Source organism: Gymnogyps californianus, chromosome Z (genome assembly GCF_018139145.2).
Source record: "Gymnogyps californianus isolate 813 chromosome Z, ASM1813914v2, whole genome shotgun sequence".
Lineage (NCBI taxonomy): Eukaryota > Metazoa > Chordata > Aves > Accipitriformes > Cathartidae > Gymnogyps > Gymnogyps californianus.
Window position 1 is genome coordinate 15,888,369 of NC_059500.1, and position 15,795 is coordinate 15,904,163.

At 45.3% G+C, this 15,795-nt stretch overlaps 1 protein-coding gene across 1 annotated transcript; it reads left to right on the top strand.

The window, feature by feature from the left end:
- The first annotated feature begins 241 nt into the window (after positions 1-241).
- TSTD2 (thiosulfate sulfurtransferase like domain containing 2) lies at positions 242-15,563 on the top strand. The gene is made up of 10 exons (XM_050913672.1): positions 242-346; positions 551-772; positions 848-900; positions 1,987-2,095; positions 4,388-4,513; positions 6,469-6,574; positions 8,125-8,243; positions 8,899-9,057; positions 10,012-10,150; positions 11,488-15,563. Exons 1-10 carry the CDS (start codon positions 242-244, stop codon positions 11,745-11,747), a joined length of 1,398 nt encoding a protein of 465 aa, XP_050769629.1. The 3' UTR covers positions 11,748-15,563.
- Positions 15,564-15,795: the final 232 nt, after the last annotated feature.

The following is a 15,795-nucleotide window of genomic DNA, read 5'->3' on the forward strand; positions in this document are numbered from 1 at the left end:
CCAGACAGCAGCGCGGTCCTTCCTAACCGCCCGCTTCCGGCCCGCCGCACCTCTGCTTCCGGGACAAAGGGCGCGCGGCGCGGCACCTCTCTGCCTGCCGCTCTATGATGCGCGCGCGAGAACCGGAGGACTTCCGGGGCGTGAGGCCGGGCCGGGGCGGGGGGGTGAGGAGGGACCGGCGCGAAGAGGAAACCGGGCGTTTCCCGGGCGACGGGCCCCTGCCCGGCCGCCTCAGGCGGAGATGGTGCCGGGCGAGGCGCCGCCGCCCGGCCCGGGGTCGCCGCGGGGCAGCGCCGCGGCCGAGGCGGTCGCCGCCAGGAAGCAGCGCGCGTTCGCCCGGAGGAAGGTGGGTCGGTGCCGGGTGTCCGAGGCCCGCGGCTGGCCCCGCCAGCGGGAGCAGCCGCCCTCGGGTCGAGGGGAGGGGGCCGGCGTTTCCCCGGGTGGGGCCGCGGCGGACCTCGGAGTCGGTCTCCCGGCCCGGGGGGTGGTGGGGGATGCCGGGCAGCAGCGGGGAGCGCTGGTAACGGGTGGCGCTTGTGGTGCGTTTCAGGCCTTTTCCCTGTTCGTCAAAGCAAAGGAGGTGCCGGCCGCAGCCCGGTGTCCCGCCGGCGGAGAGGGCGTGCGGTGGCGGTGCTGCCGGCAGGCGTTTGAAGAGCTGTCCGGCATTCACAGGCATGTGGCTCTGCAGCATGCCGGAGACATCGGGCAGCAGGCAGGGCTGACTGACGCCGGGCAGCAGGCAGGGCTGACTGCAAAGCAGGCAGCTGCTGAAGTGAGCCCCTCGAGTGGCCCAGCTCCGGCGGGCAACACACACGGGCTAAATGGGCGCCCTCGTAGCAGCCCTGAGATCTCCTATACGCTCCCAGACACAAGCCACGTTAGCTGTGATGATCTGACAAGGTAAGAAAGTCCCTCAGCGGTTTGGGGGTCCGGTACTGGCCGGGAGTGGGGTGTTGGGCTGCTTACACTTTATATGATCTTCTGCTAATACTACTTTTTCTTTTTATGAAGTTCCATCAAGTGACACTTTAAGATATAGAAAGAGTCTTCCCTGATATTCCTTTAGATCTGCAGATGCTGGGGATACCTTCCTGAGATACTTCATTAGATTAACGGTGTAGGTTAGATCAAGGTGTAGGTACCCTCCAGGAGTCACTTGGTTTATTTGAATTCCTTTCACAACTGCTCACATCTGTACAAAACATGCAAATTACCCCTGTGCTGATAAAGAAGTAGATATGCTGCATTTTTTTGATGGTAAAGGTGGGAATTTCAGAGGATTGAACTATCAGAGCTGTGTGATCCCACATTGGTAGAGCAGACCTGTACAGGTCTTACTTGACAGCTTACATCTATAAGTAAGGAAGGACCTTAACAGAAAAGAGCAGAACAGCAGGGTGTGCTCTGCACAGGTCCCTTTTCTCTGCTCATTCAAGTACCTTAAGGGCTTGTTAGTTATGAATAAGTAGGTTCACGAAAATGTTTCTGACTGTGAGAGAATTCACCTTGTGCTGCTCAGAGTGCCAGTGCACGCAATCTCACTGAAAATTTTGGCTTTGTAAATTTAGATAGCTCAAGCACTTGAACTTTCAAGTGCAGGTCTGTCGAATTAAGCATTTAGTGGGACACTTGTGTGCACAGAAAACAGCAGTTCTTGTGTCCTGTGTATTGAGAGAAACCTGAGTAGATCACACAGAAGGCCACTGGCAGAGATGTCCCATGCAGCACAGATGAGTTCATTTTGTAGCCAGTCCTGAGAACTAGGAGTATGGGAGCTTTTTTTAATTCATTTTCTTTCTCTTTGAAATAAATCAAACTCAACAGTGCCAGTCCCTCCAAAGTTTGGTTTTTTGTTTTGTTTTTCTCCCCGCATCTGCTAGAAGAAAATTGGCTACTTTTTGAATGGTTACTGCTAATAGTATATTTTTGTGCTTTCAACCCTAACATCCTTTTCCTATTTGTTCATCTTTGCCATGCTATGGACAGCAAGGTGGGAGAAGTACTTCTGTATTACTGTTACTGTGAGGTGAAGGATCCAGAGAAACTCTGTGCTTGGCAAAAGGCTCTGTGCCAGCATCTACATCTCACTGGCAAGGTAAGGTTTTAAGCAATGGTTGTATTCTTAACAAAAAAACATGTTCTTTGCTTAGTGCAGGACAATGGGGAACATGGAGAACCGAGTGTTTTGCACCAGAAGGTGCTAGTCTGTTATGATCCCGTTAAGAAAGGCACTTAGACTCTGTAAAGTATCATTTAAAATGCTATTTAAGAGCTAACGCTACAAAGAAAAAGAAAATAATACAGATAATCTTATATCCCTTTCCATGCTGGAAACTCTGAGTTGTGCAGCATTGAGCGAGCCTCTGATCCACGCACAGCATGCTGTGCAGATCCTGTCCTTGCAATTGTTACCCCATTTCCATCATTCAAACTGTTACAGATTTTTTTTTTTACAGGAAAACAAGTCTTTTCATCCCTCCTACTGTCAAATGGAAAGGCTATTCACATGAGAACTTCTTGATGCACTTTTAGATAAAGGCAAGGACACGCAGATGGCATAATCACTGGTATCAACAGGGAGCTGCATGCAGGCATCTCTGTTAGGATTATTGGGCTGGGTTTATCCTGCAACTAAATGATATGTGCAGCACAACACAGCCTGAAGGCCAAGCTGGAGGTGCAGTGCCGTGCAGCATGGGTCTGGACTTGCTCTGGTTAACTGTTATGTGTATCACTAACTCCGCAATGCGCAATGGTCTTCCAGTCAGAATCACTACACCAAGCTGTAATCCGTACTGTCAGGAATGAGACGAAAGCAACTGACACCTTAGACCACACCATAGGATAGCAGTGTTCATTCCTGCACAGAGTCTTTGTTCTTTTCATTCCTGGCAGACTAGACCAAGGACGTGAGTTGGCTCATCTAGCTGGCCTCTTGAGGCTGTGGGCAAAGGTGAATTTTAGCCTCACGAAGCTGATGTTCTTAGGCTGTCTGTGGGGAGAAGGATTTTTCGAGAGGGCAGCTCAGAGCGGGACACTACTTTTATCTTTGACTTGTCTTCCTAAGTAGCTTCTTTTTCTCTGCCAGTGGTAGGCACCTTCCCTGTTCTACATCAGCACAAGTCTGGGGGTGAAATGTCCTGATGCATTCACTTCTTTTTTTGCTCAGCTATCTTGTCTGGTGGTTGGTATTTTTCTCAGTTCCCCCCCCCCATCTCCCAAACAGGTACAGCATTTGCCTTCTCAACCAGTTGGTTTTTTCCTTGCCTCTTATATTCAATCTTTGGGTTTTTTTCACCACTTCAGAGTTTTCGTTCGTTTGTCAGTGCTGGAGATAAAATGACTCACACTGAAATTTAATATTACATGCAATATTATGTGTATTCACATTTTCCTTTTAGCTGTGTGAGTCATTGGGCACAATCCCATTGTTCTTCCTGAGGCAGACTTCCAGTGGGAATTTTAATGCTGACTGCAGAATTTGCCTGTTAACCAGTTAGCATTCATCTGTTCATTGCACAAACTTTTCTGACTGTCTTGATGTCATTCTTTTGAAATGGCTGTCCTAGTTTCAGCTGGGATGGAGTTAATTTTCTTCTTAGTAGCTGGTACAGTGCTGTGTCTTGGATTTAGTGTGAGAATAATGTTGATAACACGCTGATGTTTTAGTTGTTGCTAAGTAGCGCTTATCCTAAGTCAAGGATTTTTCAGTTTCCATGCTCTGCCAGCAAGCAGGTGTGCAAGAAGCTGGGAGGGAGCAGAGCCGGGGCAGCTGACCTGAACTAGCCAAAGGGCTATTCCATACCATATGGATGTCATGCCCAGTATATAAACGGGGGGGAGTTGGCCAGGATGGGCAGATCGCAGCTCTGGCATCAGTCAGTGGGTGGTGAGCAATTGCATTGTGCATCACTGTTTTTTTTTTCTTTTTTTTTTTTCCTCCTCTTCTTTTTTTGTTATATTCCTTTTCATTACTATTATTATTATATTTCATTATTATTATTGCTAGTATTATATTTTACTTTAGTTATTAAACCGTTCTTATCTCAACCCACGAGTTTTACCTTCTTTCCCGTTTCTCTTCCCCATCCCACTGGGAGCTGACGGCAGGGAATGAGGGAGCAGCTGCGTGGTGCTTAGCTGCTGACTGGGGTTAAACCACAACAAACCTCAAAAGTGATTACTGGGTTTTTATTCCTATTTTATTTACTGTCTTCTTTATGTTCAAGTTCAGTGTAACCATATTTTCCTTCCTTCCTCAGGAGTCTCTTTTCTGAACATACTTCTGTGTCTGCCTTTTGTCACCCAGTCATATTTTGCTAATTTCACTGTGATCTGGATTTGCTGTTACTAAGCCTTAGCCCCAGCTTTTCCTCTTGCCTTTTAGGTACGAGTTGCTTCAGAAGGGATTAATGGGACAGTTGGTGGAAGCAAAGTAGCTACCAGTCTCTACATTGAAGTTATGCTTTCCCAGCCTCTGTTCAAAGACATTTTGTGTCAAGAGGATTTCAAGGTATGAAAAAATAATTTCTACATAGACATTGTTAATGCAGGACATTCAATTTTAAAGAAATAATCACATTGCTTCTTGATAGTATTTCTTCTGCTCTAGCAGTTCTGCTCTCCCAGCACTGATCTAAGCCAAGGGTTCCTAACCTTACTTTGTTTAGATCTCTCTGCTGGTTTTCACCAGCAGTAGCAGTTATCGTGAGCAGTGATAGCAGCTGCTACAAGCTTTGGCAGCTGTGGGTGCAGCTGCAAAACCCCCCATACAGGTGAATGAAGGAGTGTACTTCAGCCCCACCATTCTTCAATAAGCATCTACTCCAACTTCACTGCCAAAACCAAGGCATCACAACATACACTTACGCAAGCAAACTATTCCCATGCTCTCCTCTTCACCCCGATTTGAGATCCTTGCCTAGAAGCCTGCTGGTTTAGATTCATGCAGGCTTTGGTGTCCATATAGGTGCGCTGTCAGTTCCATGAATTCGATGTCTTCTAGGGAAAATATACAGGCAAAGTCGAGAGATTTCTCCCTACTCCAGTTAGTGCCTGACTGGAGGGAGAGTGAGGTGCTAACTTCTGCTTGAGCCTGAGCATATGCGCTGATTGCTGTCTTCAGATGGTGATGGCAGCTGTGGCTGGCACCGTATGGCATTCTGCTAGGCTTTTGCTGCCCCAGCACTGTAGGTACTTGCTTCTCTGTGAGGAAGGAAAGCTGCTGCTTCTACAGCATTTTTCTTTTCCACACAGTTTTATTTGCAGGGAATACTATTTTTTTTTCCATGAATAACTAGATCAAAGGAGTTAGCAAAACTTGTGAAAGTCAAATCCCATGTAGAGCTGCAGTGCTGATTCAGTCTTAGCTTTTTAACTGTCTGTTGTGCTTGGCTGAATTTCAAGAGGAAATGTGACCTGTTAGTTACAGTCATGTGTAGATGCAAAAACAGAACAGGGATGGAATTTTACCTTGACCTTGGCAAAACCTCCAACCCTGCACGATCTCTCTGGGCATCAACATTCATGCATTAGTACATGATGGTATTTTCTGTCTTACAGTTCCTCTGCATGCTGTATAACTAAGTGGGGGTTTCAGGTCCCTGTGCCATGAAGACATGGGCATAGAGGAGTGAAAATTGTGCTTGGGGCTATGAAAATATTCAGTAGGCACTCTAGTTGTTGCAGACTGATTTTCGTGATAGCTGGGACAGTGCTGCACAGCACTGCACTTTTGTTTGAGTGTTTATATGCTTGATAGTGTCTAAGCCATGTTTGAGGCCCAGCCCTGCAGAAGTTCTCACTTCCTGTCACCTGCAGTGGGGCTGCCTACCAAAAAGGGCTTGCTGAGACCTCCAAAGGGGAAATCCTGCACTTGAGTTTGGGGGGTGGGGGGTGTCAGACTCCACTGTTAGCAAATCCTGAGCCTGGCTGACCTCCCATATGTCTCTTTCACACCCATGAACCACTGCAGTTCCCATCACACATGTCATGACTGGAGGCCTAGCTGTGCTTGTGTCACGCGTCACAGGGGCTGAAGAGAACTGCAGGGCCTGGATGTGTCAACATGATCCGTTACTGGAGGAGGTTATTTAATATTCCTGTCAGGTTCAGCATGCTCTGTAGGGACCTTGACTTTCTCATGATAGGTGCTAGTGACATTGTTTCTGACTAAGATCTGTTCTCCTTCCCACTTGTCGGTGACTCCACACCTCATGGCAAATGGTGCCTGTCTCGCCTGCAGAGTAGTCATTGGGCCTAAGACACCTGTCTGCCAGGTCGTGGTAGGGGTCCACTGCCTAAACCTCGGGATTTAGAGTGTGGATTTCAGCGGGAGAGACATTTCTTTCCCTCAGCCACTGAGACACTTTCATATTCTAGTGAGTTGGAGAAATTAATGTGAGTGGGTAATTTTAATCTTGACACCTGGCAAATTTTGGTGGATTGTTTTTGTTTTTAATTTCCTAGAGCAGTGCAGGAGGAGCTCACTGTTTCCCAGACCTTCGAGTTGGAGTATTCAAAGAAATTGTACCTATGGGCATTGATCCAAAACTAGTGTCTTATAAAGAAACTGGTAAGTTGATTTAATGAGAAATGAAGCCTCTCACCTGTGAGAGGTAGTGAAGTGAGAGGTAAGTGAAGAATAAAGTACCTTCATCAAAAATACTTCCTTCTGCACAGTGGCCAGGACACAGGAGAAGTAGATACGGAAATTTATTTCTTACTCGTAGTCAAAAGTTACTGGTGTAACTTGTTTTGGGGTAGGGACATACCTTGTGCTTTAGTCAGGGAGTAAGTCAGTCATTGGACATCTGCTAAAGGAAAATGTAAGGTGAAACTGTGTATGATGGTTAGGAAAGACATTTCAATGCATAAATATATTCATATTTGTTCTAAATATTCTGTAGGTGCTTGAGACTGCTCAGAAATGATACCATATAAAGAGCTCCAATGCTCTCTCATTGTGGTTAGCTGTATAGGAAGAGCTTTCCATGGAGTCTTGTGGATCCAGTGGATGCTGGTGCTGTGGATGCTGAGAGCTTCTTTTTTAGAAAAGGCTAGAATCCCACTGAAACTTACAGTTGAGTATATACATGTTCCTGTGTTAGGGACTGCTGACTTGGCTTTACTTCTGTTGAAGTTAACAGCCATGCTCCTGCTTTTTACACTAAAGCAGAGCCAAGTTCTGCATCAGGTTCATGGCACTCCCCTAACACAGGCTGCATTTGTTTTCTGCTACCTGTAGTGGCTTAGTATGGATTATGCCCGATAAGATGTTACTGGCTATGCATCTGCTATGAGGACACTTACGTAGGTGGTAAGCAGGAGCAGAGCAAATAGCAATTAACAGAGCAGTTTTGGGCTTTTTTTTTCCTCCAAGAGGTTTTGTTTTTGGTAAATTTCTACAGCATCTTTTTGTGGTTTTGGCAGAGGATTATTTTTTTTCCCCTTTTTTTGGCAGCTTGTGGGATGTATGTTTGGATATTTCTTTCCTTTTTTTCCTTTTTCCTCCTATTTTACAGCATTTTATGGAGGTGGTTCCCGTTGTGGTGGGGGAGGTTTTTTGTTTTTCAGTAGATTGGGAGTCCTAAGTCCTGAGCAACCTGAAAGCTGAGAAACTTTATGTAAATTGAAGTTGTACTGGAAGTAATACATGCTTATGGAAATTTTCCATTTTTATCAGCAGAGAAGAATTTCACTGAAAAAATTGCATTTCTGTACACTTCTGCGCCTCCAAATGTAATGAAAGATGAGCAAAGGGAAGGGAAACATTTTTCACTCTTTCTTTTACAACTGTAAGAGTTTCCAGGGGGACATAACAAAGATCATAGAGACAGGCGCCTGTCTGCTGCTTCTTCTGTCATGTGGAACAGTGTTGTGTTTTCTTTCATTTGCCGATATGAAGCCAAACATGGATAAACTTGGCTGGTTGAGTTGGGATGAAAAGTCTGTGAACCATCACAGAAAATTTTTGTTTGGAAATCTAAGGAGAATCTGGATCAGTGAGATCATACATAACATTGTTTTGTAGTTCTGCTTCTCACTTCTTTCTCTTATTTTTCTTCTTTTTTTTCTTCTTTTCTTTCTTTTTTTTTTTTCCCCCCCTTCTTTTTTCTGTTAAAGGAATCCATTTATCCCCTCAGGAATTTCATAGAGAAGTAGAACAGTATTTGTCTCAGGCCAGTCAAGGACAAAGTGATACCATCTTGCTGGACTGTAGGAACTTCTATGAAAGTAAAATAGTAAGTGTTGTTTGCCTGCTTCTTGCAGTGTGTTACAGGTGCTGGGGGGAAGCATTTCACATTGTGAGGGTGTAACCTTACTGAAAGAAGAGATTCCATATTCCAGATTGACTGTAATATGTACAAAGTTCAGTTTAGTAATGAATATTAGACACAAGCAGTGGAGGACCTGCTCAGCGACTCAGCATGGAGCCTGCCCAGCTAAGTGCTTATACAGCTTGGGGCAGGAAGAAGACAAAGTGGTCCATTCAACATTAGCAGTGAATACCATATAGTTTGAAGTAAAAGTAGCATAATTTGTAGGGATGTTTTCCAGCATTTTTGCCTTGTCCCATATGTCAAAAAGAATCGGGGCATCCTGCTGTCACACCGACCAGCCCTCCTGCACTGTTGTGGCTCGTCCTCTGACTGACAGTTCTGTTCTGCTTAGCTCCCTCTTTTATGTTCGGATGAGGAGACATGCTGTGTCCAGAATCCTCTTACAGATTTTAACAGGTGTTTTGATACATAAATGCAGCTGAGGAACTGCCTAAAGCAGCTGCAGTGAGCTGAGTGTTCTGACCCAAAGGTTTGTTACTTCCTCTAGTTCGAGGCACAGACCTTACCATGTAAGACTGCTTGTAACTGGTCACGTGGCCATCTGTTGTTATTGCAGGGACATTTCCAGGGCTGTCTGGCTCCAGATATCAGGAAGTTCAGCTATTTTCCCAGCTACGTAGATGAAAACGTGGAGCTTTTTAAAGACAAGCGTGTCCTGATGTACTGCACAGGAGGGATTCGTTGTGAAAGAGGCTCTGCTTACCTACGGAGCAAGGTGAGATGTCATTCTGAGGGCACAAGTGTCGCGGAGTTGAGACTGCTTGAAGGGCAGCTGTCTTTTCTTTTGCTGGTAAATTCTTATGGAGCACAAACTGCTCAATGAGCAGGTGGGGAGATAACTGTCTCTGACGCACACTTGCCTCTTGTCTGTCAAGGACGTGGGTAGTTTAATGCAGCTCAGGATGATCTGCATGGACTAGTGTCACAGCAGTGATTGCTCTGTGAAAATAGTTATATAACCGATTTGCTGAGAAGAGGTATTTGTAAGTCTGCCCTGCCCATTGTAGTGGCGTTTTAGGAGGGCTTGAGAGCATTCTGCAGTGTTTCCACAAGCTCTGTCTGGGTTATGCTCTGTGGTCATTACTGCACAGCTTGGGCATCTCAGAGTGCTGAAAATCAGCCAGTCAGTACTTTCCCAGTGTTGTGGCATTAAATCCAGCACAGTGGATTGTTCTAATTGTGCTTTCCATCCCACTCTTCTCCTGATCCTTCCCTCGAGGAGCAAGGGAACAGCACACATAGATGTTCCCCAGAGGTTTAAACCTTGATTTTTTTCTCTGCTGCACCAATGTGAACCCTGAGAAATTCTGCTCTGGCTAACAGCTCACTACATAAAAACAGAATAAGCAGCGGTTCACAGAGGTTCAAAAGCATTTGATCTGTGATGCGGCAAACCTCCCTCAGCTGAGGAGGTTACCAGCCTTTTTTTGCCTGTAACATTAAAGGCACATTTGGGTTCACATCAACAAGCCAGCATTGTGGAGCTGCCCAGTAATCCCTGGTGGCACTGGTGCCTAGAGTTGTGGGTGTGCATGGTGCCATCTGATGGTCACTGAGAAGCTGCTGCTTTTCATTGACCCCTGGCATTTATAACATTTGCTTTGGGAACTCTGGCACTCCACCACTGCTGCTGTCTCCTTCAGCTTTTCTGCTCATATGCTTTAAACAGGCAGTGTGCAGAGAGGTTTACCAGCTAAAAGGTGGAATTCACAAGTACCTGGAAGAGTTTCCAGATGGATTCTACAGGGGGAAGCTGTTTGTATTTGATGATCGTTACGCCATTTGTTCCAATGAAGATGTCATCTCAGGTAGGACTAGATAACGTATAGTGCAGAAGGCTGGGAAGCTATTGCAATTGTTTCCACAGAAATGTGCAGGATAGGGGCAGCCACACTGGTCTGTGTAGTTCTTCCTCATACTCCCTTTGATTTTTTAGTGCTGTCACTTTTCATGATGATTACCAACTCTATGGCTTTAACGCATAAAACAGAAATGATAGAAAAAGGGGTCACCAAACAGAGTTCTCTAAAACTGGAGCAGTAAAAGGAAGCATCCCCTGCAGAACAGGTGCTGTTATGAGCCATGTGCAGCTATAGAGATGTATGTCAAGCACTACTGCTGTCATTACCCACTTGTTGCCCACAGTACTGATCAGACTGTGGTTGGCCAAATGACCAAAGCATTAAATAGTTCTCCTGCTGTCAGCTTTTCTCTGCTCCAGTAATCTCACAGAACATCAGCACAGACTGCCAGGCATTGGGAGAGTAGCAGCGCTGAGTTTGTTATTTTCATGCTTTAAAAGTTTCTGTAGCCTGTAGAATTTCAGTGACCTCTAGCTGAAGTTAAGAACATTGCCTGGTCTTCTGGCTGGGGTCGCTCTTCAGATATCACAAATGAAATATCTGTTTTCTTCTTCTCAGTTGCCAGGTACAAATAGATGGAATTTGGCTCTAGCCTTTTTTAGGAAGCAGTGCTGGTTTATGTCTGAGTGAGTAACTTTTTAAGCATAACCTCCCATTCCTCCTCTGCAATTACTGTATACATCTTGAAGGTGCCTGGCTTGGTGTAGAAACAGAACACACTCTGGATACATCACAGCCATCCCTACAGAAGTTTCAAGGGGAACTGTTGGGCTAGGCACCTTCTTGATGGTACAGCTAAACTGGGCTGTAGCTTTCAGTTAAAGGGTTAAAACCTGTCTGATGTGGAAGGACTTTACCAGGACTGCAAATGACACCCCATCTGCACAAGCCATTTCTTTTAGGTGGAAGGAAGTCCCATGGCACCCCCTTCCCCAGCACGCAACATTCCTGTGTATTGGCTTAATTACTACCAGCATATCTTTCTTCTTCTCTTGGCAGCAAGAATCTTTAAATCTGTCTAATCTGAACTAGAGGAAGCACTAGTGAGCACTTTTTTCTTTTCCTGAGAGACAGCTGTCCTAAGTTTTTTACATCAAAATCAGAAGTTTAAAAATGAACTAGGTTCTAGAAGATCAAGCTAAAGCAGGAATTAAAAACCTAGAAGACAATAGATAGCCATTTAAATGAGAGATTGCAGGCCCCTGGTGTCACGGAGAACCCTCTGCAAGGGGGACAGATGGGGCAATGTGGGTGTTAACTTTTTCTTTTCCTCCTCCCTTCAGCATGCAGATACTGTGGGACACTGTGGGACCAGTATAAACTTTGTTCCAGCCAGCACTGCCGGCAGCTTGTCCTGACATGTCCAAGTTGTCGCAACAAAGGTCTTACAGCTTGCTGTCCTGTTTGTCAAGAGAAAGAGCTCAAGGTGACTTCAAGGGCTTCAGGACAGACACTTAAGGAGGAATGTGAATGTACAAGGAGACGGCCAAGGGTACCTATTGAACATGTCTCGCGAAGGACGCTGGACGCAGGAAAAGATTAAGCTGTTTCATTAGCTGATCTGACACGTACTAATGCAAGGGCTTCTATAACCAGATCCCTGTCTGTTATTCAGTTAGGTCTGGAAATCATGAAAATGTGTTGGCTTGGAAAGTCTTGTTCATGCACTGCCTTTAAGCCTAGAGTATGCCCTGAAAACCATCCATTACTTGACCGTGAATTACCAGAGTGCCCAGCCCTTCACCAGCACTACAGGATTCCTCACCCTGGGTACAGTCCTGTAGCGTGGCCTCTACTGTGGGGATTTTGGAGCAGAGTATGTGCAATGGGACACAGCTGCTCACAATTCAAAAGAAACTGAAGGGACATAAGAACAATTCCATTCTTTTCATCCTGCATGGAGATGGATCTGTCCGGCCTCTCCACTGATCATGCATTTGCTTCAATAGCTAGTGCTAGGGTGTGAAAACAGCAGATGGATCAGTTGGGTGTGGGTACGTGACTGGATTAGAGCTGAAGATATTTTCCATGTACCCGCCATCTGCCTGCGTCTCTTGCTTTATACCAGTGAGAAGCAAAGGGTAGTTACCTGAAGTCACTGACTTGACTCCTGTGTAAAACTGGCTGAAAGCAGTGTAAGGAGCCCTCTTGTAAGTGGAGCAGCGGCCCACAGATACTGCCTGCCCAGCCGTACTTGTTGTGTGTGACCTGTAGGATGAACAGCAAAAGTAATCCTCATTCCCATGCTCTGTCTCCCCAGGAACTGTTGTTTCCCTCAATTTGTCAGTACATGCAATATCCAGGGCTCAGCTCTGCTTGCACTAGAAAAAACCGACAGCTTGAAGCATGTTGAAACTGAGACACAGAGAGGGGAGCACACAGACTGTCAAAATACCAGCATTATGGCACTGGAAGTGATGCTGACGTGTGCATAAATGTCAGCAACAGCTGTAAGGAGATTGCAGGGTCCTTCATCCAAGTTAAATAATTCAAGATTTGGGGAGCATTTGTGCTTTGTAAACATGGGTTAAGTTTTTCGAAAGCTGTGAGATGTTTATGCATTTTCCAGCTCCTATTAATGGAGAAATTGTCTTTGAATTTGAAGGGATCCACAGCATATGAGCTCAGAATACTTCTCCGCCTGCTGCTTTGTGTGCCTGATGCTGTAGAATGTACAGAAAGGTCTTATTAATAGTGTAGAAGATGTGTCGTCTTTGAAACTTACTGTCATTCTTGGTACTAAATAGTAGTGAGTCATTAGGAAATCAAAATCACTGGTTTGTTGGGGTTTTTTACTGGCAACTCCTTTTAAAAGCAAGAAAGCAGTTTACTCAGGTTTCTGCAGTTGCTTAATGACAGTTAGGGCAATGTTGTTTTCATATAGATGGTAACTTTCTCCCACAGTGCTATGAATTCAGCAAGGCCTCGTTGTTGGCTTGACTAGCAACATGGGCATTGGTTCCATTAAAGCCATGGGAAGCATTTCTTCTTACTGCCAGTATTACTACCATGAAATCAACGGTTCAGCAACTGTCTTTATGACCATTCCTTTCATGAAGCAAAAGTTTGAAAATTATGAATGTCTCCTTTAGGAATCTTTCTAGGATGGTATTTAATAGTAAATCCGTGCACAGTCCATACTGGAGAAGAAATTGGAAAATTGCCATCAGTAGACATCTTCAGTAGAAGTCTAAGCAGTACCCATCGTCCCCTGGCATCTTGCCTCCCAAGCTTTGCTGGCCAGTTAACCTCTGTGCTTTTGAGGACTGGAATATTTGTGGAAAAACATGCAAGCTCTACTTGCAGGCCTGGTCTAGAGCAGTGATGAGAGTGCCCCAACTTGCATATTATACTCTTTCTTGTCTTCATGTATTAGGCTAAAAAGAACACAATTTTATAATTTAGTCTATCAGCAAGTCTGGGACACTAATCTATTTGGAAGGCTGTTTCTGTGTCACTTATCAGTACAAAATGGCAACAACTATATTTTGTATGTAAACTTCTGAAACTCTTATGATGATAACCTTTAGTGCTTCCATTGTAATTTTGAAGTACTGCACAAATACACTTCACCTGTTATGTTGGAGGTGCTCAATTCTGCAGAGGTAAACACTGAAACCTAGCTAGCTGTCTGCCATGTGGTAGACCTGGCTACAAGGTACAATTCTCCTGAGAGCTCCTAGCAGCTGGAGATTCTACCTCAAAGGCAGAGGGGAGCCATGGGGCCTCTTTGGTCCTTGCTACACTAAGGCAAGGGAGGAGAAGGGTTTGAGATGTACAGGTGGAGGCCCATAAAGCCATAAACCTGCTGCTGCAGAGAGGGGAGAAGGGGGTAAGAGACATCCTTAGCCTCCCTCTTGCAAGTTAGCCCATGAGCAGCTTCTGTGTCCTGGCTTCTGGATTAGTTTTGTCAGATTAATACAAATAAGGACTTGCCGTGTGAAATGCTGTGTGGTGGGATCCAGGCTCCCCAGTGGTAATGCCTGAGAGAAGGCGCATTAGCTCCAGGAGAGGTGAGAGTTAAGCAGGACTGGCTGTGACTGCCAGACACTGCAGTCAGCAGATGGCTTTTTCCCCTTTTCCTGGAGAGCTGCTGGGACAAACAGTGATCCATTTGCTCCTAAGTATCACCATTTTGTAGCTCTATCACTGCACAGCTTCATGCCTTTCACCACAAAGCCTGATGCCTCTCAGCACAGCCTGTCTCTGCTGCACAGCTCTCAGCTCACACATGCATCTTTCAGCAAAGCAGCTCTGTAAGGATCAGCTGAGGAACCTGGAGTGATCCTGTCAGCTTAATACATGTTTGGGCTGCATGGTTAATTTGGATGCTGCTACAGTGAAACACAGGACAAGGTTCTTGCTTTTTTTTTCCCTTTTGGTTTTTTTAAGGGCTATTTTTTTTCATTCAGGAAAAAATGCTGTTGTAGTATCCATGGTAGTGCGCCCTGCTCTGCAGATGCATCTTCTTGCGTCTGGGTTTCTTAGCACCATCAGGATTTCCCAGGATAAGAGTCATTTATGTTCTTCTGAAGCCAGTGGAAGAGCTGAGCCTGTACCATGCAAATCTGAGTGGATAGCTCAGCTGAAACTGTGGGGCTCTGGTTTGATTAGTTGACTGGTTTGAAGTCTTTGCAGTGCATAGGGAAGAAAGAGGCTGTCTGCCAGTTTGGTTATTTTTTTTAAATGTGTTTTCAAGTATTTTTCTTCTGTATTTTCATTTTCTGATACGGAACTTGCAGGGTGGGGGGAAGAAGCTATAGTGAAGCATTTTATTTGACACCATTGGCGCATTTATGAAGATTTGAAGAGCAACAAATATGTTTCCCACGTTGCTGAAAGTACAGTGTTTCTCTGCTTCGTTGGTCAGAGCTAAATCGTGGGTGGTATTTGCGCACAAGCTCTGAAGAAATCTGTGGGCCTTTTGCTGGAATATGTCTAAAAGGCTGCAAAACTTCACTCTTAACAGATGTGTACAGACAGATTTCTAGGAAGTGAGAACGTTTTCTAGGACACGTTGTCATCAGACCAAGAATAAGGCTTCAGTATGGCAATGCTTCTGCCATGAGACTCTTCCTACCAAGCACGATCCTACCCACCTTCCTAGCAGGAGTTTTGGATGGGATAGTGCTGGGTCCAATCCACTGCATGTCTGGGAGCTACACAAGCCTGTGGGGAATTCCTCCCAGGCTAGATGGTGGGTAGTAGGCTGTCTGACAAAAAGCTGTCAGACTGTATGCAGTGTAAGTTCAGGGCTTACAGTAAGTGAAGGGCTCACAGGGTAAGTGAAGGGTATTTCACTTAACAGCTTTTCTAGGGCACAACATTTATAGTTGCATTTATGCAGACATTAGGGACGGCAGTGAAAGAAACAATCCCTACCAGAACAAAATTTAATGAATGGACATGGTCATCTAGACAAAACAGCAAAGAGAGAATTTGACTTGTTTCCTGTGAATATCTGGACACACACTTTTAACATTAGGGAACTGAAGGGAGTGGGGATTAGAAGAGAGGGCTCTGGTTTGCTGATTAGTTTGGCCATCTCTGTGGGGTTAGGATTTGCATAACATCTCTAAAGATGACAGTTT

Coding starts and splice junctions, on each gene's coding strand:
- TSTD2 (XM_050913672.1), top strand. CDS start 242: ATGGTGCCGGGCGAGGCGCCGCCGCCCGGCCCGGGGTCGCCGCGGGGC. Junction 347..550: donor GCGCGTTCGCCCGGAGGAAG/GTGGGTCGGTGC, acceptor GGTGCGTTTCAG/GCCTTTTCCCTGTTCGTCAA. Junction 10,151..11,487: donor CAATGAAGATGTCATCTCAG/GTAGGACTAGAT, acceptor TCCTCCCTTCAG/CATGCAGATACTGTGGGACA.